The 27260-nt window shown below is 51.3% G+C and overlaps 1 protein-coding gene across 6 annotated transcripts in view; it reads right to left on the bottom strand.

Annotated features, from left to right (window-relative positions):
- The window catches only part of ZFYVE28 (zinc finger FYVE-type containing 28), a 113730-nt gene that overhangs the window by 20219 nt on the left and 66251 nt on the right, over positions 1-27260 (bottom strand). The window contains exons 5-9 of one of the 6 annotated variants that reach the window (XM_044767957.2): positions 26851-26940; positions 24935-25024; positions 17006-17107; positions 9358-10650; positions 4914-6650 (exon numbers count right to left, since the gene is read on the bottom strand). In XM_044767957.2, coding sequence (XP_044623892.1) covers positions 6647-6650; positions 9358-10650; positions 17006-17107; positions 24935-25024; positions 26851-26940 — 1579 coding nt within the window. In that variant the 3' untranslated portion in view covers positions 4914-6646. Of the gene's footprint in view, positions 1-4913; positions 6651-6901; positions 7071-7928; positions 9101-9357; positions 10651-15260; positions 15313-17005; positions 17108-24934; positions 25025-26850; positions 26941-27260 lie in introns of those variants that run through there. The other 5 variants (XM_070506393.1, XM_044767956.2, XM_044767958.2 and 2 more) reach the window with 5 other exon arrangements.

Raw genomic sequence — 27260 nt, 5'->3', positions numbered from 1 at the left:
ATTTACAATAGCATCAAAAAGATAACGTATATAGGGATAAATTTGACAAAAGATGTGCAAGACCTCTACAATTAAAACTTTGCCGAGAGAAATTAAAGACCTAAATAAATGGAGAGCTACACTGTGTTCATGAATTGGAAGTCTCAGTATTATTAAGGTGTTACTTCTTTCCAAAGTGATCTACAGATTCAACACAATTCCAAAGACCTAACAGGCTTTTTTTTTTGTAGAAACTGACAACCCGGTTCTGAAATTCATATGAAATACAAACGACCCAGAATAGCCAAAACAGCTTTGAAAAGGGAGAGCAAAATGGTAGACATATACTATTCGACTTTAAGGCTCATTATAAAGTTACCATAATCAAGATACGGTGATATGGTGTCACTATAGAAAACTAGATCAACAGAATAGACTAGAGAGTCCAGAAATAAACCCACACATATATGGTCAACTGACATTTGACAAAGATGCAAAGTCAATTCAGTGGAGAAAGGATAATCTATTTTCAACAAATGATGCTAGAATAATTGGCTAGCCTTACGCTGAACAAAATAAAACTTTGATCCATACCTCACACCACGTACAAAATTAACTCAAAAGGGATCATAGACCTAAATATAAAACCTAAAAGTATAAAACTTCTAGAAGAAAACAGAGGAAAAACATTTGCGACTTCGGATTATGAAAATAATTCTTAGGTATGACACCAAAATCACAATCCATGAAAGAAAAGAATTGATAAATTGGACTTCATCAAAACTAAGAACTTCTCTCTTCAAAAGATACTCTTAGAATGAAAAGACAAGCCAGAGACTGGGAGAAAACATCTGCAAATTATATATCTAATAAATGACTTGTATCCAGAATAAATAAAGAACTCTCAAAATTCAATAAAGAACAACCTGCTTGAAAGAAACAGCAAAAGATTTGAATAGATGCGTCACCAAAGAACATAGGTCGATGGCAAGTGAGCATGTGCAAGATGCTAAACATCTCCAGTCCTAAAGGAAATGCAAATTAAAACCGCAATGAGACACCACTTCACACCACTGGAAGGTTAAAGTTAAAAGGACAGACCATACCAAGTGCTCGCGAGGATGTGGAGGAACTGGAACTCTCACACTGCAGTTTACTGTATGCTGATTATATTTCAATAAGCCTATTTAACACAATTTAAAAATACCGGACTGTGTCACTCCTGTGCTTACATGCTACTGCCTCTGATGCTGTGCCTTCCTCTCAGAAAAATATTACCACCCCGCCCCCCTCCCCCCAGCTCTCCAGGATTCCCCACCCTGGCCTCCTCTTCTGCTCTCCTCCCTGTCCCCTCTGCTCCGTCTGGCACCTCGGCCCTTGCTGGGCCTGCCACCTGGGGCAGCTCTCCTTGCTTTCCTTCCCTCCATTCGGGTTTTAGCGAACACCGCAGACTGAGTGGGGCCTGGATTTCTCTCACTGAAGGAGCTGCCCCCCACTCCACCTGGCACCTCCATCTTATGGAGGGTAAGGGAAAGAGAGGATGGCAAGGGGGTGCAGTTGACGATGGTGAAGCTGGAGGGGCCACGGCGGTGGGGGTTGTAAGAGGTTTGGAGTACGATGAAGCCAGGCTGGAGGGAGAAGCTGAGTCAAGAGTCAGGAACGAGGGGCCTTTAATTAAGGCCGGCGCTGGGTGGGATCATGAGGGGGTGAGGCTGAGGGGACCAGGGCCAGGATGGAGCTGTGCTGGGTGCCAGGGCTCAGCGGTTACCCCGCAGTAACTGCCACCCAACCCCCGGCCAGGCCTTCCTCCCTGCCCAGAGCACAGGCAGGCCGGGTACGTCCTCTGCAGCTGAACACCCAGCTGTGAATCAGTAAGAAAGACTCCAAACACTGGGGAGGCCAGTGCGCCAGAAGGGCAGCACCCCTCCCACGACCTCTACCTGAGTGCCTACTTTGTGTGGGCACTCCACTGGGCCTTACGGGGCTGTTGCAGTCCCTTCTGGGGTTCCAGTGACGCTCATTAGTCACTATGCTCACCACAGGTTGTATGGCCGGTGCCAGTAGGGGGCTTAGGCGAGGACCCAGCCCTGCCCTCTGACCTCAAGATGGTGTTCAGCGGCCCAGCCTGGCTTCTGTCTTGCCCTGTGTCAGTCTGTGCAGCCCTGTCACTTATGAATGATTGATTTGGTGATGGTCATTATGCCCAATCTGTTTTTCAAGAGTCTAATTAATTCCAAGTCCTCCTCTATTTTCAAACCACTCAATCATTCTCGTTTTTCCTTCCAGGGGTTTGACGTGGGTGGGAGGCCTCGGTGCTCCTTTTACAGCGGCGGGGACACCCGCCGTGGGGACGATGGCTGCAGCAACAAGGCCTGCGCCCAGTGCCCAGCCCCAGAACGGCTCTGGCGGGAGCAGCAGTGATGTGCACATCCCGATGGGGAGGGAACAAGGCCCTATGGGGCAGGACCTGCTGCCCAGGGTCACACAGCTGCCAGAGAGAGGTTAGGGTCACCCTATCCAGGGGGTGGTCCTCTGCCGAGCCCCCAGGAGAGCCCAGCAATGGGGCAGGGTGGGGCCTGGCAGTGGCTCCTCTGCATCTCAGCTCACTGAGTGGCCAGTTGGCCAGCGCAGGGCAGTGTACTGCTGCCCCCACGCCGTGACTCATCTCCTTAGCTTTGAAGGACTGGCTCCCGGGACGCCCCCCACGGCTCTGACTGCCAGCACCAGAAGCTGTGGCTGTTGATCATAAGCTAGAAAAGGAAGCAAGTCCTTCCAGACGTGCTGACCCACGGTCCCCACCCCAGCAAAGGGCATAGGAGCCCAGTGGAACCACCACACGGCCATGGCGTGGAGGAAGGCGAGGCGTCCACTGCAGAAGGAGCCAGGTAGGCAAGAAGCAAGTTCAATGAAAAGCTGAAGCTAGAGGCACGGACCCCTCCAGACTCTGTCAGTGCAGGACAAAATTCCACTGGAATGTTTGAAATCAACCTGTCCAGCTGTCACACCACCAGTGAGGAGTAGAGAACAGTGGGAATTAGGGCAGGAGGCAGTAAAGTCTGGTGATGTGACCAGGAGGTGAAATCAAGTCTGATCACAGCAAGATGGCAAGGGACACAGTGAATGACAATCCTGAGTAACAGGGGTGAGTAATGATGGTGAGTAACGATGGCTAACAGTGGTAATGATGGCAAGTAACAATGGGAGTAACGAGGACAGTAACAACGGTGAGTAAGATGTGAAGTAACAGTAAGGACATGCCATGGCCTTTTGGCTTCTCCTCAAGATGCCATGTGAGTTGGAGAGCGTTGTTGGCCCGTTTTGCAGACAACAAAACTGAGGCTCAGGGAGGTTGCTGGTGGGCCTTAGGTCACCCTTCCTCCCCTGGTCCCACCCCCCCCCCCCGCCCACTGCATTTGCAAGTGCAGAAGAACACAGCCTCAAATGCCACTACCCAAACAGGTGAGGAAGTGCCGTGCACCAGCAATGCCCCGCAAGGAGATGTCCCCCAACGTCAACTCTCTGCCACTACCACGCTCTGGAAGGAAGGGCTCATGGTCAGAGCACATGTCACCCGTTTAGGACAGAAGCTCAGAAGCCTGTGCTAAGGACAGCCCTTCCCAATTCCTATCATTCTACCCAAAATGACTGCCAGGGAGGCCCACTGAGCACCTGATGGGGAGGAAGGGCACCGCCAGCTGGGCTCTCAAATGCAGCCCCAGAACTGAGTAACACAGCGCAGGCTGGGCCTTCCAGGGTGGGACAAGCAGTGATGGTTTCTGGGATCCCCCTAAGCCGGAGCCCAAGGTAATCCTGCCCGTGCATCAGGATGGCCATCAGCCCTGACAGTCTTACCCTCTCTGATGCTCAGAGATGTCTCAGAAGGCAAGATGGTCCGGACCTCTGGGAAGGCGTCATCTCTCACTGCGCATCAGGGTGCAGAGCTGATCGGGAGGAACCCCAGCCAGAGACGAGGAGAACACTCTGGGGCCCCGGGGGAGGAGGAATGGGAGGAACGGGCCGCACAACCAGCCGGAGGTAGAGAGGCAGAGGACTGAGAGCTCTAGAATTTTTTTTTTAGGAAGATTAGCCCTGAGCTAACTGCTGCCAATCCTCCTCTTTTTTCTAAGGAAGACTGGCCCTGAGCTAACATCCAAGCCCATCTTCCTCTCCTTGATATGTAGGACGCCTACCACAGCATGGTTTGCCAAGCAGTGCCATGTCCGCACCCGGGATCCGAACCGGCGAACCCTGGGCCGCCGAGAAGCGGAACATGCGTACTTAACCACTGCACCGCCAGGCCAGCCCATATCTCTAGAATTTTTATAAATTTAATTACACAAAATAAAATTAAAGACATCTGTAAATCAAAAAACATCAATAAATAAAATCAAAGGGCAAAAAGCCCGTTGGGAAGAGTTATTAAACACACCAGACAGAAGGGACGTTTTCAGCTTAGTCAGAAAGACATGAAAACCCAACGGGAAAATATGCAAAGGACACCAACAGTGCCCTGCAAAAGAATAAAAGGAGCAGGGACACCGGGCAAGAGAGAAGCGCAGACCAGAAAAACAGGGGCCTTCTGTTATGCCTCTCTAGGTGGGAAAGGCAGTCAGTGTTGGCCAGGGCGACACACCACAGAGGCGATAAAGCCGTGTTTTTCTGGAAAGCAGCCCGACAGCCTTCATACCTAGCCTGTGGTGATTCGATTCCTGAGGATCGATTCTAAAAGAATAACAGAAGAGGCTGACACAGAGCCATAGGAGAGAGTGATCACAGGCTAATCAAACATGGAAAAATATGGAAATAGGAAAACGCAGATTAAATGAGCACATATCTTTATGATAGAGTAAAATTCTATGAAAATTGTGTTTTCAGTGAACTTTGCAGAGAAATGATCATAAAATAATATTCAGTGGAAAAAATAAAACTGCTCATAGGATTTGGGATGAGTTTTATTTCCTTCTTTTATTCTTTCTTATGTTTTCAAAAGTTTCTACAATTCACAGGGACCATATTTACAATTAGGAAAAAGAGAGCGTCAGTGTTATTTTTCAAGAAGGAAGAACGTTGGAAACACAGTTTAGTAAAATGTCCACAGAAAGGACAAAGACGGACATGAGATGTGGCAAGTTTCCATTTTCTAGACAAGTGACTTATTTAGCAGGCTTCAAGAGTATGGAAGTTTCTGGATAATGAAGTGAGCCCAGACAGGGAACAATAAGCTTTTTAAAAGTGCTAACTCTTCCCAAAAAGGTTAATCTGTGAGCACAGAAAAGGTAAGAAAGAAGGCAGTAAAAAGAAAAGAGCCAAAGGATGGTTCTGGAACATTCTGCCCAGGACTGTGCCAAGGGCAATGTCCCACCACGCTGGGCAACAGCACGGGCAGAATTGGCCCATGGTGCAGCCTGCTGAAGGTAGGGCCTGGGAAAATACTGCAGAGGGGGCTTCTCCTGGCTGGGACCCTCGCTCGAGAACACACCTCCTGGCCCGCATCAGGCCCTCTGGCTGGTCTAGCAACGACCCCAGCAGCCCTGCCCTTCCACCTGCAGGCTCTATTCTGCTTGACCAGGAAAATATGCTCCAGGTGTGCTTGGGACAAGCAGCCTCATTGCCACAGCTCGGTGCGTTTCCTTCATGGCACTTGGCTCATGTGTGGCACATGGACGCCTGAGGCTGCACCTCTCTGACTCACACGGGACTGGAAGTTCATGAGCGCAGGGCCAAGCCTGCTGTTCACTAGGTGCTCCCCACGCCACACATCCAGGGGCTGCAGAGGCACCTGCCGAGCAAGTGGGCCTCAAGGGCAAATCAGCTCCTCACTTGGTGAGTGATAACTGAGTGTGGCATTATGGGGTGGAGCAGGTCAGCATTATGGGCTCGTGCTGCAGCAGGAGGTCCAGGCGACGCTGGCCTCTTCCGGGCACTTTGAGCTAAGGCAGGTATCAACCTTGTGGGGTCTCAGTCTCTCCATTGGCCAATGGGAGGGATAATCGCCTGCACCTGCGTATGAGACCAGCTGTTTTCACCCTGAAGCCCTGCACCAACGTTCCTTAACACCGACCAGACTTCAGGAATCTCGCCATTGGAATTTTAGTGAACTTCTGCCTGTGTGAGGCTGGTCGTGTGTCCATCTGTCTGTTTAAACAGTACCCCTGCTTTGTCACCTCCATATTCATGTTAGATGATGCTCCATGAGGTCGGGCCATCTGTCTTGCCCCCAGGTGGGTCTCTGGAGCCTTGCTCAGCCACCCAGGAACCAGCTTGTGATGTGAACGAATGATGCTCCCAATGTATGCACTGCCCATCGATGGGACAGGCGCCACCTGCTGACCTGATTTCCAGCTGTCCCTGGTGTCATGTTGGGTCCAGGGCACCACTGTCCAAGGTCCTGGCCCAAATGCATAGTTGTCCTGATCACTGGGCCACCTGCTGCGTTCTTCCTTCTCAGACCCTCTGCACCTTCTGAAAAAGCTTCCCTGGAAGATGGGACCGTCTCTTGAGGCCACCGTGCAGGTTCTCTTTCCTTACCTTAGCTCAGCTTCAATGTTTACGCTAAGCTGGATGAGGCCTGGGAAGCCGAGGGCGTGACATGAACGAGCAGTGTCCAAGGTGGGACACGTCAGGAAAGCAGGAGGGGCTTCCAGACAGAGTAGGTGTCTACTGGCTGTCACCTGGACCAAAACAAGAGGGCAGGTCAAAACCCGAAATCCACCTGTCCTGTCAGAGAATCTGTAATGGCTTCGCATCAGCCTTGCAGAAAAACGACTCACTCACCAATCAAGTCTGGGCCACTGAGTCTGAGGCCCTGAGGAAGAAAGCCGTCCAGTGGGTTGTGGATAATAATTCACTCCACTGGACAGGGCTGACGAAGCTGGGCTCGGCTCTCAAAAACGGCTTTATCACAAACATGAGGGGACGTGTGCAGGAGGTTGGACACAGTGTTACCGGCTGTAACCGCACCATCTGGAAACAACCCAGGGCCAGCGGCGGGCCTGGCCGAGTGCACACTGGTCCAGCCACACCGCGGGGTCCCATGCAGCCAAAAGTGAAGTGAGGACATCTCTAGGAACTACCATGGACAGGCCTCCAGGCTAGAAGTTCAGAAAAGCAAGGAAAAGAGTGTTTGCAGGATGAGACCCTTTGCCAAAGAACGGGAGGAGGAAGAGTGTGTGTGTGTGTGTGTGTGTGTTTGTGTGTGCATGTGCAAGTGTACATCTTTGCTTATATTTTTAAAATTGAAAGACAAACTAAAAAATTTAAACTTGTTACCTTTAGGAAGAACAAGGTGAAGGGACAGGCTTCTCTGAGTGTATCTTTCTCTGTAGATTTGACTGCACAAGTATGTCGCGTAATTATAAAATTAAATTAGATGTAAACGGCAATCTCTATACATCTGATGCTAAATGAAACACAAACCTGCTGTGAGTAAAACTGGGGCGCAACCTTCAGGAGGGAACGCTTTCAAGTGAGTGAAAGCAGCCCCTTGACTGTATTCTGGCGGGATGCACAGTAAGCACGAAAGGCTGTCAGTAAAATCTTAGACAGTAACAGGTAATGTTGAAGATGCGGAGCAGTCAGAACCCTCATCCATGACAGGTGGGGACATAAACTGCAGCCACTTTGGAGAAAGGTAACAGCTCCTCAAAAAGCCAAACATAGAGTTACTATATTTTCCACCAATTACTCCCAGATATACATCCAAAAGAATCAAAAACTTATGACCACACAACAACTTGTACACAAACTTTCACAACAGCATTATTCATAATAGCCCAAAAGTAGAAACAACACACACGCCCATCGACTCATAGATGGTTAAACAAAACGTGGTCCATCCATCCAACAGAATATTATTCAGCCACAAAAAGGAAAGAAGTATTGTTTGCTACAACGTGGACGAGCCTTGAAAACATTATGCTGAGTGAAAGAAGGCAGACACAAGGTCACATGCGGTGTGATTCTGTTTATATGAAACATCCATAATAGGCAAATCCACGGAGACAGACAGAAAACTAGTGGTTGCCAGGGACTGGGGGAGGGGATTGGGGAGTGACTGCTGACCCCACACAGAAAAGGCCCCTGCTGAGTGCCGGGCTCCAAGGCCCAGGCCGCAGAGCATCTCCTCTCATGGGAGGAGAGAGGGACGAGCCGCCCTGACAGCGCAGAGTCCTGGCCAGCTCCTCGCACACACTGTGAAGGACTGTGGCCATGCACTGCTGCAGAGAGTCAAGGCCCGGAAGAAGGAGGCAGTGGCTACACAGCCCTACAAGGGCATCTGCCCCTTATCCCAGAAACTCCTTCCCCCTGGTGTGAACACCCCCTTCGCTGCACAAGGCTGTCACTCCTGTGCACCTGTCCACTCCCCAACCCTGCTGGCCACCCCTCTGTGCCCAGCCCCCATGGCTCCTGGCGGGGAGCCTTGTCCAGTCTCTAGACTGAGCCCCCTCCCCTCCCTGTCCTCCCACCTCCTATCAGACACGGTCGAAGCCGGAGTGGGAACCTCGAAAGGTAGGGTCCTGGTGAGAGGACCAATGGTAGTGACAATACAATGGCCATGTGTGAACCACCGAGGTGGGGCCGGCACCTCCTTTTCCCGATGTCGATGCTGGAGCAGGCAAATGGTGGAGGCCTGGGTCAATGCTCGTTGAATCTGCTTAATTCAGGATAAGTCCAGGGTCTGGGAACAAGGGCAGTGAGCGTGATCTCGAGTCTAGGGAGATGTGTAAGTTCCAGGGTCCTGTAGACCCCCATGCGGCCCGCCTCTCCTGGTGGGCTGCCTCTGGAGGAGAGGAGAGGAGCAGGAGGGTGCAGGGGAGAGCAGAGCAGAACCCTGGGACCACTGCCCGAGAATCCACCCCAGGGTGGTCCAAGATCCTGCCATGGCCCCCTGGGGGCCCCAAGCCCAAGGCTGAGGGTCTGTGCAGCTAAGTGCAGCCCCATGTGAGCCGAGTGGCCACAGTGGTCAGCAAAGAGAAGTGGAAAGTGTGCTCAGAGGCGGCCACGCCTACTGGCCAGGGCCCAGTTCACCTATACGTGGATCATGCCCAGGCCAAGACGGGCCACGGTGGTGAAAGGGTTGGGCTGAGGGCTTGGCACTGTGCCCACATCACCTGAAAGGCACCTGTAACGTTAGAAATGGGGGGGTCAGGGGGGCGCTTTTCAGTTGGACCGGTGACCAGGCCCAGGAGGGCCTGACATAAGCTGCTTAACTCCCCTCAGCGTTGGTGCCACCCGCCATCCCTCCCACCTGCCCTCACACACAGACCACCCGCCTGAGAGGCCCTCAGAAACATGTTGAGGCGCTGAGAATCAGCCCATGCGAAGCGCCAGGAATGCAAAGTTAAGAGGACCAACCGAGCCCCGCGAGCCGGCTCTTACCTGGAGTCGCCTGCCTGAGGCTCCCCCTTGGCCAGCTCTCCGTGCCGACTCTCCTCCCTGGCCGCCGGGGGTTGCCCCTCGTCCTGCTGTCCGGCCTCAGGCTCCTGTGGCCCACTTGCGCCGTCGCCTTCTCCCCGCAACCCGTCTGCTGCGTCCACCTGGGGACCTGAGGTGTGTGCCAGGCACTTGTTGGAAGTCGGGGCTTTGGGTTCCTGCCTGTCGGGGGCGTCTTCTGAGGACAGGGGGTCCAGGGCGCCTGTGGGCAATGCCTGCAGGGCGGCCGGGCCCTTGGCGCTGGTCTTGGCTGAGCCCACGTAGGAGGCACTGATGACGCTGCCCGGGCTACACTTGTCCCGCACACTCTCCACAGCGTCCTCCCTGCTGCCTCCACAGCCCCCGCAGCACACGCAGGAGTTAAGGAGGCAGTTGGTGGGCGCGGCACTGAGTTTGTGGGAGCCACCCTCCGGCCCCTCAGCCACTGGCTCTGATGGGGAGGTGCCATTTCCGGGGGCTTCCAGGGTGGTGACCGCAGAGTCCAAGGAGGTGGGTGATTTGGGGTTGAAGATGACCGTGGCCGAGAGCTTCATGCCCCCTGTCCGGTGGGCGATGATCTCGGCTGTCTCGGCATCGTCCACACTTACCTCCCAGCCATCCAGGTGCGGCCGGGAGTCCAGGCAGCTGCAGGAGTTGGGGCCCACCGCCCACATTTTGTCGTCCTGGATGTTGTTGTTATTGCTCAAGTCCCCCTCCTCTGCCGCGGTGGGAACGCTGACCCCCGCCTCTCCTCTCTCCCCACCCTGCTCTCTCTCCTGGGGGTCGGCACGGGTGCTGCCCGCCCACCCAGAGGGGCCCCCCGGGGCCTCTGCTGCCCCCTCCACGTCATCCATGAAGAACACTCTTCCGTCCTCCTCGTCGCTGCCCGGCTGCAGCCTTGCGCTGCCTGGGGAGGACTCCCCTCGGGGGCTGCCCTCTGGCCCTGGCCTGTGCGCGGGGGACTGGCAGGTGCTGGGCGGGGAGAGGAGGGAAGACATCTCGTCCCCGACCCTGTGAACCATGCGGTTGAGCTGCTCCAGCTCCTGGTCATCGTACTGCATGGAGCAGGCCAGCTCCGCCTCCGGGTTTTTGGCCTTGGCTGAGAGCAGCTCCTCAGGGGGAAGCGGCTCAGGAAAGGCAGGCGCCAGGGGCGGGGGCACCTGGGTGTCTGCCCGGATGGGGAACTCCACGTCTTGGGAAATGCAGAGGTTCCGCTCCAGTGTGTGAAGTTCCTCCTCTGTCAGGGTCTGCAGCAAATCCCTACAGGTCAAGACAAAAACCAAGGGTGAGGGTCCCACAAGCCACACCAGCCCCCAGGCCACACCAGCCTCCTGGCCAAGAGTGGACACAGCGCCCTTGATGTCTGCACCAGCAGGGAAGCAACGGGCGTCAAACGCTTGCAATTCAATTCCCACGGCACGGTTTCCTCCACCACATCATGAGGCGCAGGTCTCCAGGCTTCTTCCGGGCCGCGGGTGGGGACAACAGCCATTTGGGAAGGATGACTGTGATTCTAGGCTGGTTTCTTTCTTAAAAAGGAGATTCTGAAATTTCTTGCTGAAAACAAGAAAGTCCTGATTCTTGGGGATGTGATAACTGTGTTAACAAAAACTTTTAGGAGCGAAAAAATGATATGTTGGTTTATATACAGACTTTCATCCTCTTATTCAACAGGTGTTTCTGAGCACTGCCTGTGTGCCGGGCCCTGGGTGATGTACAGGAAGGAGACAGGCATGGTCCCTGGCCCTGGGGGTGACATTGGAAGAGGCAGAGAATAAGCAAATATTTACACGAATGATGACTGAATTACAGTAATGAGGACTGCAACAAAGTACGGTGCCCACCAGAGGGCAGGTACAGCCGGCACCTGGCTTAGTCTGGGGAGACCTCTGGGAGGAAGGGGCATTGAAGTGGAGACTCAAAGATGGAGTTAATTTAGGGACAATGACTTGGATGAGCCTAGAGCAGTTCCTACAGGCTGACGTGCATTCCTCTCTGCTGGGGAAAGCTCAGGCCAGCTGTGGTCTGAGGCCCAGGAGAAACATCCCAGTGCTGTCATGGAAAACACACAGAAAGTGCACTTTTCAGAAGCTTGTGCATCTTTATAACTGAATACATTGTGCAAATAGGACCCAGAACGAGAAATAAAACACTAACCAGCCTCCCAGGCACCCTCACGTGCCTTTCCAGTCACTCCCTGCCGTTACCACTGCCCTGACTTCTGAAGACAGAGGTGGTCTCTGCATAAATGGGAATTTGTGGTCTGTGCTGCTTTGTGGTAGGCTTTGTTTGCCAATATTATGTCTGTTCAGAGTTGCCAGAGGAAATACAGGACACCCAGTCAAATTTGAATTTCAGATAAACCACACTTTTTAAGTGTATGAATTTTTGGGGGGTAAGTGTATCCCAAATGGGGGGGGGGCATTTGGGATATACTTACACTAACCAAGTATTCATTGTTTATCTGAAATTCAAACTTAATGGAGCATTCTTCTGTTTTTGTTGTGCTAGATCTTTGCTAGATTCTTTGCCCTCTTTGGTGAGATTCATCACTGTTGTGGGTCATTCAGTCTCCTGGCTACACAGCCTTCCACAGTGGAAACACACCACTGTTCAGCTGTGAACCTGTTCTACGCCTGATGGGCTCTGGCTGCGGTGACTCGCCATCCTTGAGCGCCTCTCCTGGGGAACGTGTGTGTGCATTTCTGCAAGTGCACATGTGCAGAGTGCTGCTGAGTGTCGGTGAGAAGTGAGTACCCACTGACCACCCACCAGCCCTGGTTGACAGTTCTGCTTGCCCACGCCCTCATGAACGCTTGGCACTTTTCGTTTCAAATTGCTTTGGTCTGCAAGCTAATGAAGTTGCGCACCAGTTTTTGTGCTTCTCGGCCCTCAGAGATCCTCTCTGTGAAATACCTGTCAAGACTTGGGCCCATTTTTGATTGGGTTATCTATCTTTTTCTTACTGATTGATAGTTCTTTATATTTTTTGGATTTGAGTTCTTTGTTGAATATATTCTCCAACTCTGTGGCTTGCCTTTTTACTCTCTCAATGGCATCTTTTGATAAACTAAAGTTTTTAATTTCAGTAAAGTCCAATAAATCACATTTTTTTCTTTATAGTTAGTGCTTTTGTGCTCTGTTTAAGAAATCTTTGCCTACTCCAAGGTTACAAAGATGTTCTCCTTGATTTATTTCTCTGAAAGTTTCATTGTTTTACTTTTCACATTTGTATCTGCAATTTATCTAGAATTGATTTCTGTATATTATTGTGGTAAGGATCCACATTTTTTGTCATATGGGTATTTATTGATTCAGCCCTTTACTGGAAAAAAACCCACCATTCTCCACTGTTCTGCTATGTAACCTTTGTCACAAATCAGGGAAGCGCATATGTGTTGGTCTGTTTCTAGACTCTATTCTGTTGAACAAATCAGAAGTCTATCCTTGCATTACACCTCTGTCTGCATTACTACAGCCTTACAATGGGAAGTGTCTCCAGCATTGTTCTTTCTTATGAAGCACACTCAGCAAAATGCACACCCGTGGTCCCAAGCATGGTCGCACCAGCATTACTCATGGAAACCTCCCAAAGTCCAACAAGAGCAGAACAGATAAATAACGTTCTTCTTTGTGCTTTTTCTCCAGCAATTTTCTTCTTCTTGGCTATCTTAGGCCCCTTGCATTTCTACATGAATTTTAGAATTAGTTTGTCAATTTCTGCAAACAAAAAAAAAAAAAGGAAAGAAAAGAAAAAACGTCCTGGGACTTTTGACTGAGATTACATTGAATTCATAGATTAATTTGAGAATAACTGATATCTTCTCAATATTAAGTTTTCCACTCCCTGAATATGGAATGGCTCTCTATTTATTTAGGTCTTTAAAATTTTATGTCAATAATATTTTGTAACTTTCAGTGGGGGTCTTAGACATCTTCAGATTTGTGCTTAAGTAGTTGATATTTACTGACACTATTATAGATGATATTTTAAAAAAATTTTTGAGATAAAATACTTATAAAGTTTACCATCTTAATCATTTTTAAGTGACGTTTAGTGGTATTAAATACATTCACATTATTGTGCAACCATCTCCACCATCCAACTCCCTAATTCTTCATCCGGTATAACTGAAAATCTGTCCCCAGTAAACACTAATTCCCCACTCCCTCTGCCCCCAGCCCTGGAAACCACCATTCTACTTTCTCTCTCTACGGATTTGACTACTCTAGGGATCTCATATAAGTGGAATCATACAGTATTTGTCTTTTGTGACTGACTCATTTCACTTAGCATAATGTCCTCAAGGTTCATCCATGCTGTAGTATATTGCAGAATTTCCTTCGTTTTTAAGGCTGAATATTATTCCATTGTATGGATGGGCCGCATTTTGCTTATCCATTCATCCACTGATGGACACTTGGGTTGCTTCCACCTTTTAACTGTTATGAACAATGCTGCTATGAAAATGGGTGTACAAATATCTCTTGGAGAAGGTACTTTCAATTCTTTTGGGTATATAACCAGAAGTGGAGTTGCTAGACCATATGTAATTCTATTTTTAATTTTTTGAGGAACCTCCATACTGTTTTCCACAGCAGCTGTACCATTTTACACCCCCACCAACGGTGCACAAGGGTCCCAATTTCTCTACATCCTCACCAACACTGTTTTCTGTTTTTTTGAGAGTAGCCATTCTCATGGGTGTGAGGTGGCATCTCACCGTAATTTGATTTGCATTTCCCTAACAACTAGTGATGGTGAGCATCTTTTCATGGCTTCTTGGCCATTCATATATCTTCTCTGGAGAAATGTTTATTCAAGTCCTTTGCCCATTTGAATTGAGTTGTTGGTCTTGTTGCTGTTGAGTTTTAGGAGTGCTCTATATATTCTGGATATTAATCCCTTATCAGATATATGATATGCAAATATTTTCTCCTATCTTGTGGGTTACCTTTTTACTCTGTTGATAGTGTCTTTTAATTCACAAAATTTTGAAATTTTCACAAAGTCCAATTTGTCTATTTTTTCTTTTGTTACCTGTGCCTCTGATATCACATCCAAGAAATCATTGCCAAATCCAATGTCATAAAGTTTCTGTCCTATTTTTTTTTTCTAAAAGTTTTATCATTTTACATTTAGGTCCTTGATCCATCTTGATTTAATTTTTATATATGGTGTTAGGTAAGGGTCTAACTGCATATGTGTGCACATATGTGTATGTGTGAGTGTGTGTGTGTGTATGCACCTTTTATCACACAGAGGAAATTCCCTTCTATTCCTAATTTGCTAAGAGATGTTTTCATCACAAAATAAGTGTAGAATTTTCAAATCCTTTTTCTGTAACTTTCAAAATGATTTGGTTTTTCTTCCTATTTTAAAAATTAATATAGCAGAACAATGATTTTATTTTCAAATATTGAACTATGCTATGCATAATTTGAACTCCACAAGACATTATAATTATTGTTTTGTGCAGTCCAAGTTCCTTTATATTAGTCCATATCAGGTTCTTCAGTCTCTCCTGCATTTCCACTTTTCCATCTGAGATTTTTTTCCTTTGCCTGAAGAAATCCAATTAGTTTTTCTTTATGTGCAGGCTGCTGATAACAAATTTCTTCAGTTTTGTGTTTCTGAATAATTCATTATTTCACTTTCATTTTTGAAGGATATTTTTGCTGGTTATAATATTCTGGTGGCAGTTATTTTCTCTCAGCAATTTAAATATATATCACTTCATTGCCTTTTGCGTCCATTGTTTTTGAGAAGACAACTATCAATCTTACATTCTTTTCAAAGTAATATGTCCTTTTTCTGTGGCTATATTTAAGATTTTTTCTTTGTTTTTGGCAATTTTACTATGATATACCTAGGTATGTTTTGTGTTCATCTTGCTTGCAGTTTTCTTGAGCCTCCTGAATCTGTGGACAGAGATTTTTCTTCAGTTTTGGAAAATTCTTGGCTATTATTTATCTGAATATTGCTTCTATCCGTTTTCTCTATTCCTTCCTTCTTATTCCAATTACGTACGTTGTTAGACTTCTGAGTATGTCACATGTGTCTCTTACACTCTGGACTGTTCCCTTGCCACGTCCCCCGCACCCAGCACCTCTCCCCTCCAGCTCCCCCACTCACAGGACCCCCCAGTCTTCCCTGTGCTTCCCTTCCTGGTCTCATTGTTATCCATCATCTCTCCTCTCCTAGCTGGACACCCAGGGAGAATAGGGGCCATGACCTCTGGGTCCGGGGTCACATCCTGCCCAGCTGCTCACAGTTGGGCCCAGGGTCCAGGGAAGCAGCCTGGAGACATCTATCTGATAAACCACAGTCTGGACCAAGCAGCCCATCAAAGGACCCCAGGCTGTGGCTCGCCCCGAGCCCAGTGACTCTCCCTGCTGGGTCACTCTTCGCTGTCTGGATTCACAGCACCTTTGGCTCCTCATGAGGCAAAAGGCAGCTTGAAGCAGGGTGTTCTCTGGGCTCCCTGAAGTAACTAGCACCAGCAAAGGAAACCCGGTCCCCGGATCTCTATGCCTGAGGCTGCCTTGCACTGGGCAGTCCCACTGAACCCAGGAAGGACGTTGCAGAAGGCCATGGGGTCATCAGCTTAACTAATAGCCAGGGAAGGGGACTTCCAGAGACTAGGGGCCCTGGTAGGAAAGACCTCAGCATCCAAGGTCACAGGGCCAGGGAGATGCTCAGAGGATATACAGCCACAGGCCCCGGCTGCCCTGTGCCTCCAGGAGGCCACAGCTGGCCCCTGTCAGCTCAAAGACGCCATTACAGGGAGGGCTCCACACCAGTCTGAAGTGAGGCTGAAGGAGAGGGGGCCTGGCTGGAGGACCTGCTGCTGAAGGCCAAGGGGAGTCCCTCAGGGCAGAGGATCGCCACCCATACCAGCTGCCACCAAGCCACAGGACAGCACAGATGGGTCCGAGGGGATGCCACCTGGGCCAGTTGCCCAGGGACTGCCAGGGTGGGGGTGGGAAGTGCTTGGCGCTCAAGAGAACTGGACACTTCGCCCCCTAAACTAGTCGAAGAACTAGGAAAAGCTCCTGGAGGAGGTTGGGGGGTACACACGAGCCAGCACCAGTTCCAGCCTGGACCCCAGCCACAGCCCAGGGAGACAGCCCTCCCGGCACAAGCTGTGTGGTCCCGGGTGCACCCGTCCTCCCAGTTTCACAGCTTCTCCTATAAAATGGGCCCCGTCCACCTCACAGGGCCACGGAAAAGTTTCTGTGAGACACTACAAAGGGCTTATGTGGGGCCATCAGCCAGGGCGGCTGCTGTCTTATCACGGAAACTTTACACCAAAGGTCTTAATGACACTGGCCAACGACAAAAAAGCTTGATTCCATGGGGAGAGAAAGGCATAGGGTTCCAAAAGGGGGAACTAAACATTATCAACCAACAACTAAAGACAAAGACCCAGGTCAGCACCACTGACTGGAGGAGAAGTGCCCACCTGCACATAAAGGAGGGTTCAGGGGCAAACACTGCCCTGGGCACCCCTCGCCCACCTCCTCCTCCCTCCCCTCCCCACCCTGCCCTCCCCACTCTGCCCTTCCCCTCCTCCTCCTCCCACTCCCCCCTATCCTGCCTCAGCACCCCCACCTTATTTTTCGCAGTAATGTATGGAAGGGCCGGAACAGCTCAGACATGTCTTCCACCTTGCGGTCCAAGTTCAAGGGTCCATCCGCGTAGACCACGAGGCCACTGCATTCAAGACACAAAAGCCAGGGTGGCATCAGGCCCTGCAGCCACCTGGGTGAGCCCAGACCACACCCACATCCACACCTGAGGCCACATCACGCTCAGCACTAGCACATGCTTCCACTCCTGTGATTGAATCTTCAACTTTAGAAAAAAGCAATGAAAATTATTACCCAGGCTTTATCATCCTTTTAAGTTGATTAGCTTTTGTTCATTTGAAGGATCATAAAATAATTATAAAAATATAATACCTGCACACATCACTGCTTCAATCAGATAAACCAGCATCAAGATTTGTTACTAAAATCTACCTTCTTAAAAATGGAAAAACTGAATTTGTGTTTAAATTTAACACGAATGTAGAGGTTTGCGAGAATTAGGCCTGAAACCATTTACTCCAAAAGCGAAACAGAAGTTGGAGGTGAGAACCGAGGTCCTGCACGGGAACAGAGGACAGCCTCTGCCCATCGCTGGCCCTGGACCCAGGCCAGTGCACCCCCTGAGCCTCCAGGGCTGGGCCCTGTGGGTGCCAGCAGGTCGGGGATGAGCATCTCAGGCACCCTGCACAGACAGGTGAGACTTCTCACAAACGTGCTCTCCAGGCTGTCCTGCCAGCCTCCACGGACGCCCAGAACTCAGACCTCACACGCCCCCGTCCACATCCCTGAAGTCCACTGAGTCTTTCTTACTCACACTGACCGCAGCATCTCCTGGCTCCCTGGTCCACACCAGGCTGTGACAATCCACTCCAAGCCCCTGCCTGCTCGCTCACTCCTGAGCCCCACGAGGTCCCCACAACGAACTGCATGCTTCGTGGCCCACCCTCCCTTTGCTCAGGCTGCCCCCAAACCCACCTTTCCCTCCCAGAGGTCTGGCCCAAGCTCCAGCACTCTTCAAGGCAGGAGGCAGCCTCCTGTCACTCCCCGGGCAGGGCTGACTTTCTCTCCAGGGCGTCCCTGTGCCTTGAGAGGCACCCTCTCCCCCAGACTGAGGCGCCATGCCCCATCTGACTCTGCTCAGATGCCACCTCCAGGGGGCCCCCAATTCCGCAGGCAGCACCACATTCACCCCGCCTGGTGATCTCACCACGCACTGTGCACAGCCCTGCCCCGCTCCAAGTGGGTGCCATCATCCATGTCTGGGCCTGCTCCTCCAACAGCCAAACCATCCCTGGAGGACCCTTCTCTGGGTGCCTCCTCCTGGGTCTCCCGGGACCAGACAGCTCAGGCCTTGGCATGTTGCAGGTGCCCAGGGAACGTCCACCCATGAACACGGGACCTGTCTCCTTGAGTCCTCCACTGGAGCACAGGTGAGGGCCTCGTGGGCTTGTTTGCATAAACCGAGAACCGCCTGCATGTCTCTCTCTGCAAATGAACGGGATCTTATCATTCTGGGATCTAGTCATCACCATCCAACAGAGTCCCTGTGTTCAGGAACTCATCCAGTTCAGTGAGAAAAACTGATAAACAAAATTGAATGAAGACACTGTTTTTCCCTTAAAAAGTCTGGGTTTCAAGATTCAAAAGTCACAGGAAAAACATGGGCTGCACTGCCTCCTGGGGCACGCCAGGCTGTGACCCACGGCCACCAGACCTGTGGAGTGGCCGGCTCACCCTGGGCAGCAGGAGGGATGGGGCTGTGATGAGGGGCTGTATCCTGAGCACAAGGGAGAAAGGCAGAGGTCGGCCGGCCAGGCTTCCGTTCCTCCCCATCTGTTTTATGGATCTTACATGAGCTGAGGGTTCTGGTTAAATTAACAGTGCATGGGGGACAATTTTCTGAGATAGAATCTTAACTTCGTAGGTAAATCCAGTGGGCCCAAAGGCAGAGTGGAAATGGGCAGAAAAGGGGTGGGTTTGGGGAATCCCTGCCCCAGCTTCCTGGCATCCCACCTTTCAGAAAGCAGCGATTATGCCGGGAGAAGGGGCCCTCCTGCTCACCTCCACAGAGTGTGAGCGGTGCCCAGGGTTGGCCGAGGCTGGTCTGGAGCCTCAGAAAAAAGTCCATTCATTAGGAGGGCTCCGTGCACAGACCTCCAGGGCCGCTGTGCCCAACCCCGTGGGAGGCCAGGGGACCTGAGGACATCCCCTCAGCTTCATCTAGGCATCAAGCCGTGCTCTCTGCTGCTGGAGCCCTCAGGGCACCAAGTGCTGTACTCCAGCCGAGCCCTCCAGCTCAGCAGCTCTGGGAAGTGCCGCTGACCATGAAGGACAGGGCAGAGAGAAGGCCAGTGGGACGGCCAAGTTGTCTGTGCCCCCATGACTGGGTGTCCCTGAGGACAAGGGAGAGGCTGGTCTTCATATCCCAGAAGGTGCTCAGCAAACATCTGTTCAGTATCTGGCTGCCCAGGTGATGATGCAGTGGGGGTGGAAGGGTGGGGGAGATGGGGGAAATGAGGCCTGGGAACAAGCCATCAAAGGAAGCAGTTGGGTCCCATGCAGCCCAACAGGGCAGGTAATCCAGGCCTCCCGCCATCACAGGCCACACAGGCCTGTGTCCATACTGCCACCAAGGAGGGGCAAGGCAGCCCCCACAGTTGAGCTGGCAGGCAGGTGGCTGGATCCCCAGGGAGCCTTGGCATAGACAGTGTACAGCGAGGGGCCTGGCCCAGGTCCAGCTCAGTTGGGCAAGTGGGAGCACGCCCAGCACGGTGGTGCCCCTACTCCCATTCCTTAGGTCGTCTTTTCACTTTCTTCATAACGTCCTTTGATGCACAAAAGTTTTTAATTTTGATGAAGTCCAATTTATCTATTTTTTCATCTGGTACTCATGCTTTTGGTGTCAAATCTGAGAACGTGAAGATTTACCTTCTGTATTAGTCAGAGTTCTCCAGCGAAACAGAACCATAGGATGTGTGAGTATATACACATGTACATAATACATATATGTGTGTGTGTATATGTGGAGAGTGTGTACATGTGGATGTGTATATATTTGGAGAGAGAGGGAGAAGAGAGAGATTTTAAGGAATTGGTTCACATGATTGTGGGAGCTGGCAAGCCCAAAACCTGCAGGGTAGGCTGGCAAGCCAGAGACCCAGGAAAGAGTCGATGTTGCAGCTTGAGTTTGAAGCCAGTCTGGAGGTAGAATTCCCTCTTACTTGGGGACCTCAGTCTGTTTTCTCTTGAGCCCTTCAACTGACTGGATGAGGCCCACCCGCATTATGTAGGGTAAGCTACCTTACTCAAAGTCTACTCATTTAAGCGTTCATCTTATCCTGAAAATACCTTATAGCAACACACAAACCGACGTTTGACCAAATATCTGAGTACTGTGGCCCAGGCAAGCTGACACACGAAATTAATCATCCCAGAGTCCAACCTCGAGCCTTTGCAAGCGGATGACCAGTTGTCCCAGCACCATTTGTTGAAAAGACCATTCTTTCCACATTGAATGGTCTTGGCGCCCTCGTCAAAAACCAATTGGCCATAGAAGTTTGGGTTTATTTCTGGCCTCTCGATTCTATTCCATTGGTCTCCTCACGATAGTACCACACTTTTGATTACCGTAGCTTTGAGGTAAGTTTTGAAATCAGGATGTGTGAGCCCTCCAACTTCGTTTTTCTTTTTCAATATAGTTTTGGCCTATTCAAGGCCCACTGTGGTTCCCTATGAATTTGAGGAACATTTTTTCCTTCTCTGCAAAAAAAGGCCAGTAGAGCTTTGATAGGGATCGCCTTGAGTCTGTTGATCACTTGGGGGAGTATTGCCGTCTTAACTATCCAAGTCTTCCCGTCCATGAACTGGGGACATCCTTCCACTGCATTAGGTCTGTGATGCTCAGGAATGTAGTGTAGTTTTCGGTGTACTTGTCTTTCACCTCCTTGGTTAAATTTATTTCTAGGTATTTTATTCTTTTGGATGTTATTGTAAACCTCTTCCTTAAAATAACATTTAATTACACACAATGGAATATTATTCAGCCATGAAAAGGAAGGAATTTCTGACATATGCAAACATGGATGAATCTTGAAAACATGCTAAGTGAAATAAGCCAGACAGAAAAGGACAAATACTGTATGATTCCACTTATATGTGGTCCCTAAAATGAAATTCATAGAGACAGGAAGCAGAATAGAGGTTACCAGGGTCTGGGGAGACGGGGGAATGGGGAGTTATTGTTCACGGGGCACAGAGTTTCAGTTTAGGACGATGGAAAAGTTCTGGAGACAAATGGTGGGGAGGGTTGCACAACAATGCGAATGTACTTAATACCACCAATGGACATTTGAAAAGGGTTAAAATGGCAAACTTTATGTTATATATATTTCACCAAAATAAAAAATTAAGATTTATTGCTTTGATTTCTGTTTCCAAAAGTTATACCTATTACGTTAAGAAATTTTGTGAAGCAGAGACATAGCGTTTGGAAACAAGTTTTTGTACTCAACACACTAGGAATGTTTTTCCATGGCATTTGAGATTCTTCTCCAATGTTATTTAAATGGCTGGAGTATCATTTTTAAACAATCCCTTAGTTCTGGATATCCCCTCCCGTCAAATTTTTATGATTAGAACTCAAGCCTCAGTGAGAATCTTTATAAATACATATTGTGCCCTGTCAGACCAATGCAACAACACTCCGCATAAGTTCGCCATGTTACCACATGCCAGGCACTGGGGAGGGAGTGACAAAAGGAGGAGAGCACTCCTGCCCTGTGGTGCTCACAGGCCCCTGGGGGAGACCTGAAAATAACACAAATCCCCTTTGTATCAACTATTCCGAATAGGAAATCTACAGAAACAGACAGGTGGTTGCCTGGGGCTTGGGAGAGGGGATTATAGTGGGTGCAGGTAATCTGCTCCGGGTGTTGAAAATGTTCTGAAATCAGTGGTGGTGGTGGTTATACAACTCTGCGAATTTACTAAAAACCATTGAATTGTACACTTTAAGTGGGTGAGTCATGCGGTATGTGAATTATAGCTCAATAAATTAAAAAAATAAGCAATTCTGCGGGCTGCTGGAGGCGGTGAGCAGCTGGAGGAAGGGCTGCAGGTGAGGCAAGGTCAAGGGGAGATTGGGCAGGGGCCGGGCAGGGGTCGCGCCAGTGGCACTGTCGGGACTAGGTCTGTCTCCACCAGCATGGGAGCCACAGGAAGGGCTCCTGGTGAGCTGCCGGCCTCGACAGAGGGGGAGCACAAGTTCAGATGTCAGCAGGGCGGCCGTGAGGTCCACAAACAGGGCACAGTGACGCTGGTCAGAGAGAAGTGGCCCCGGGAGGCTGGCTCAGTAAGAACAGAAAGACCACTGTCCTGCGGCCCCCCGGGCTCCAGCTCACAGCAACAGGGAGGCTGGTAAAAAGCTGAATGAACTCGCTAGTGTAAGAATCTAGAAACATGGCACTCGGGCTGTTTGATGCCTCACCTTTACTTTAAGACTGGTTTTCATTTAAAACTGCCTGAGAGAGTCTCTGGGTGTTCCCGAGAGGTTTAGAATAGGTTCCCTCTAAGACAGTGTAAGTCCCTCATATGCCCAAGATCCAAGACGCTGCCTGGCCCAGTGCAATGCTTGACCAACATTTGCCCGCGGGGGTGGGGGCAGGGCAGGTGGGCAGCAGAGGCCACCTAGTCCCTAGTGGCTGGTCAGAGCAGGCAGGGTGGGCGTGCCCATACTGGCACCCCAGTGCACCTTAAGGTGGTTCCAAAGGAAGTCTGGCCTGGGAAGCCCAACCTCGCGGCGACATCCCCTCCTCAGGCTAGAGGCTGCACGCCAAGGCCCGGGCCAGGGAAGGGAGAAGAGAAATATTGCCAGGATGGGGGAGGGGGACCTCTCTCATGGGACGGGCTCACAGACCCTGGCGCCATGTAAAAGTAAGGCCCTGACTGAAGCAGCTTTACTGTTTTGGTTTTTAAACAAAGCACCAAAAATGCTCACTGTTTTCCTTAAAATGAGTTTGGCCATGGAGGGTCATTTGTCTGGAAAGAAAACAATGTAACAAATAGGTGTGTGAGGGGCACCTCCACCCGAGGCCACTCCACTGGCCCACTGGGGACATTTGTCCTCCACCTTCTGCGTCTTCAGGCAAAGGGAGATTCTCAAATTCTAGGTGACATAAATGAAGGCGATTGGAAAGTGTCATCCCTGGTGTGACATGACCCACTCCGGCTTTTCCTGTTTTGGAAACTTAGGAAAAAAGAGAACTCTCTTCGAGGGAAGAGGATGATAAAAGGGCCAGGGCGCTGGGCTTTTGTGGGGTCTGGAAAAGCCCCCAGGGCTGGGTGCCCTCCAAAGACCGCCCTGGAGACCTCCCAGAGAAGACAGCTCTGGGAACCAGCAGACTGGCAGAGCGAGGCAGGGGGCCGTCCTGTCCCCAAGCCCGGGGCAGACGCAGGTGTGGTAGGGGGGCTGGACCAATACCTAGCAGGTCAGGCTTCCCTGAAATCCTGGGAGCCTGCAACCCCGCCCCACCTGCCCGGCTTCCCAGCCCTTCATCACCCAGGGCTTCCCTGCATTTCAGTCCCAAGTCCTGCCCAGGGCACATGGGGTCTCTGTGGCATTTAAATCTCCAGAGTCTCGGGGCCCAGCCCCGGTAGGGTCTGCCCAGCTCGCTTCTCCACTCCTGCACGCGGCACATGACCTGTCCAGCTCCTTGTGGTTGAGGGAGGCCTCTCTGTTGCAGAAGCTGACCCCATCCTGCCACACTGCCCCTGCCCTCCACCCCTCCCGCTGCTGCACCCCCATTTCCCACAGGAGAGGTCTTGTGTTCAACCTCAGGAAGCTCCCCTGAGGCCTCTGAGCAGCCTCTCCACGGTCTGTGCCTGGACCAGTCCTGGCCTCGGTGTCCACCCCACACTCTCCCAGCCCACTTCACTGACGTCTGCACCTCATACTGGGTCTGTCCTGAGGACTCCCTGTCCCCTGCTCTCTGCCTAGCTCCACACCTGCACATCAGCTGCCCACTGGGCCCCTCCCCACCCACTGGGCCCCTCCCCAGCTGTGGCCCCATACGCCCTCCATCTTGCTCTCTATGGCCTATTCACTCCTTCCCCTCCTCCCTCCATGACCATGCACCCCATGCTTCCTCACCTGGCAGGAAGGAAGGGCAGGCCCTGTGTGGCTGAGAAGCAGTGGACCAGGCCCAGAACACTTGGGCTCTGACCTTGGTTCTGAGAAGCCCCGAGATACTCAGCAAGTGACAGAGCGCTTCCTGCCTTGGTGTATTTAAGGCCCAACTCCACAAGCTGCCCTAGCATCTTTGAGCCCATAAGACCCCAAAGGCCTAATCCTGAGCTCCCCTACTCTTGCCAGATGTGCTCCCCACACAGTGGGAAAGGCTCCCCCCAGGCACTCCCTCTCAGCCAGACCGGCTGCACCCCCCTGGTCTTCACCTAATAGGTTGCACCTCCCTGCCAGCTGTGGAATTATCCAAACAAGACAATCACATCCTCCTGCGGGAATCAGGGGCACCTCACCCTCTTGTTACTACAAAGCCTCTTCCACAGCCCTGGCCAGGTCACTGTGCTCCTGAGTGCACCCATGTGGCTCTGTATGGTGTGCAGGGTCCTCCTCCCCTGGGCTGGGAATATATGTGACTGTCGATCCCACCTATCCAGCATTGGATGTCAGGTGTTCAGCCATCTCGTACTGTTTAGGGTGGGGGATCCTTCCCTCCCCAATGGGGTGAATAGGAGGCATTCAGAACACCTGGTTCCTCATGTGCTGAGGGGCGACAGCAGGACTGCCTGGTGACTGTACTGGGTGACTGAACAGCCACCTGTCAGGAGGTGTAAGTACCATTTATCAACACCCAGAAGGGGCCTGGCAACATCAGACTTGACAGTCCTGCCAGCTTTTGGCAAAATGACTGTCCCAGGCAGGAGGGACACTCACCACACGATGGCCAACCTGGGGATGGTGAACATGAGGGCTGGCTCGTAGTCGTCAATCATGTCCTGGGTCAGGTACCCGAAGTCCAGGGCCCTGGCCAAGGGAGAGAGAAAGGGAGAAGGCATGAGGACCTGGGCCACTGCCCGCACCCATGGGTCAGACTGGTGTTGAGAAAGCGGCCTGCTCAACCCTTGCCCGCGTCCATGCTCAGTGGACGGTCAGGAGGGGGACATGAGCCCCTCAGCCCTCACATGTGCAGAGGGCTGCTGCTGAGAAAAGCGCCACGCCCTGCTCTGCAAGGCCCCACAGAGGCAGCTCACGCTTGACCTTCCCCTCCGTCCACCTGCCTGCTCCCACCTTGAGGACAGAGGACTCGGGGAGCCGGTAAAAGCTGCACTTGCTGAGGAGGGCCCGGCGAGGACAGCTGAGATGTCCAGCAAACAAAATAAGAAAGCTAATCCAGTCGTGGGCTTGCTTAACCAGGAAATTGAAACAACTCAAGTGGCAAGAACAAATGTGGAACTAAAACATTACCCCAAACAATTTAACACTTCCCTGAGAAACTAAAACTGCTCTTCTGGGTTTATTCTCACTCCCCAGGCATACGCAAATGGCTTTCTGTATGCTCCGTGAGCAGGCGCTGCTGGCATCATGATGGCTCAGAATAAAGGTATTTTCTGTCATCTTATTTTCTGGCAATTTAAAATATCTCTCAACACATAAACAGTGAATAATCTGTCTTTAAAAGTAACAAACTTATGATGTGATATTAGGCAATTTCAAAACTTAGCTAATATCATAGCACTAGTCAAATAGGAGGAACATTCTAGGTTAAATCTTAGTCCCAAAGTCTACTCAGAATATCTGACTTCAAACTACTGTACAAGGCATGATGAGAATATTGATGATTCCCCTCCTAAAACCTTGTTCAGCAGACCTGAAACCCAGCAAGTGCTCCATCCTGGCCTGGGGAGGTGAGGAAGAGAGGACATAAGGAGGTGAGGAGGTGAGAAGAGGAGGGGAATGGAGGTGAGGAGATGAGGAGGTGAGCAGTGAGGAGATTAGGAAGATGGAGGTGAGGAAGTGTGGAGTGAGGAGGTGAAGAGGAGTGAGGAGGTGAGAGGTAAGGAGTGAGGTGTGAGGAGTGAGGGATGAGGAGGTGTGGAGTGAGGAGTGAGGGATGAGGAGTGAGGAGGAGAGGAGTGAGGGGTGAAGAGTGAGGAGGTGTGCAGTGAGGAGTGAGGAGGTGAGGTGGATGGAGGTGAGGAGATAAGGAGGTGAGCAGTGTGGAGATTAGGAAGACAGAGGTGAGGAAGATGGAGGTGAGGAAGTGAAGAGGAGTGAGGAGTAAGGAGGTGAGGAGTGAGGGGTGAGGAGTGGGGGGTGAGGGATGAAGTGTGGAGTGAGGAGTGAGGAGGTGAGGAGTGAGGGGTGAGGAGGTGAGGAGTGAGGGGTGAGGAGGAGAGGAGTGAGGAGATGAGTGATGAGGTAAGGAGTGAGGAGTGAGGGGGTGAGGAGGAGTGAGGAGGTGAGGGGTGAAGGGTGAGGAGGTGAGGAGTGAGGCGTAAGGATTGAGGAGCAAGGAGGTGAGGGGTGAGGAGTGAGGGGGTGAGGAGTGAGGGGGTGAGGGGTGAGGGGGTGAGGGGGTGAGGAGAGGAGTGAGAAGTCTAGCTTCCCGTCCTCTGTCACATGAACTCCACCTGCAGCTGCCCTTTGCGCCCAGAGACAAGGGACCTGGTGGGGGATGGGGGGTGGGCTGAGGAATGAGGTTGGGCAGGTGTGAGGAGTGGCGTGGAGTCCCCGGGTCTGGGACGGGTACTGGAAGGGGGCTGGTGCCTTCCTGCCTCAGGCGTCCCAGGACAAGGTGGCCCCTGCTCCCAGCGCCACCCTCTGCCCTGTCCAGTCAGTGGTCGCCTCACCTCTCCACCGTCTCGCAGAACAGCACGATGACCTCCTGCTGCACGTAATACTCCCTTGGGGACTTCACGGGCACCATGGCTGAGACGTAGCTGCAGATACAGTGAGGGAGTGAGTTGGGGCCGGAGCCCCCAGTCTTCCCGAAACAAGGGCGTCTTCAGTGAACCCAGCTACTTCACTCTGACCGCGGCACGGCCCATTGCACGGCCCATCGCGACAGCTGCATGAACACACAGCTGCCAGCATGGCCGTTTGTGTTTCAAATCAAAACTTCTCCCAGGGTCAGTCCTCCAGGGCCCCACAGCCCTGCCCCATTTCAGCCCTGACCATCCCGAAACCGTCACTGCCCGCTGCCTTGACCGTGCCCTGCCTGGAGACCAGCCGCAATGGGAGAGCGAGTGAATGAAAGAAC

This window comes from Equus asinus, chromosome 3 (genome assembly GCF_041296235.1).
Source record: "Equus asinus isolate D_3611 breed Donkey chromosome 3, EquAss-T2T_v2, whole genome shotgun sequence".
Classification (NCBI taxonomy): Eukaryota; Metazoa; Chordata; class Mammalia; order Perissodactyla; family Equidae; genus Equus; species Equus asinus.
This window is presented reverse-complemented; position numbering and strand designations above follow the sequence as displayed.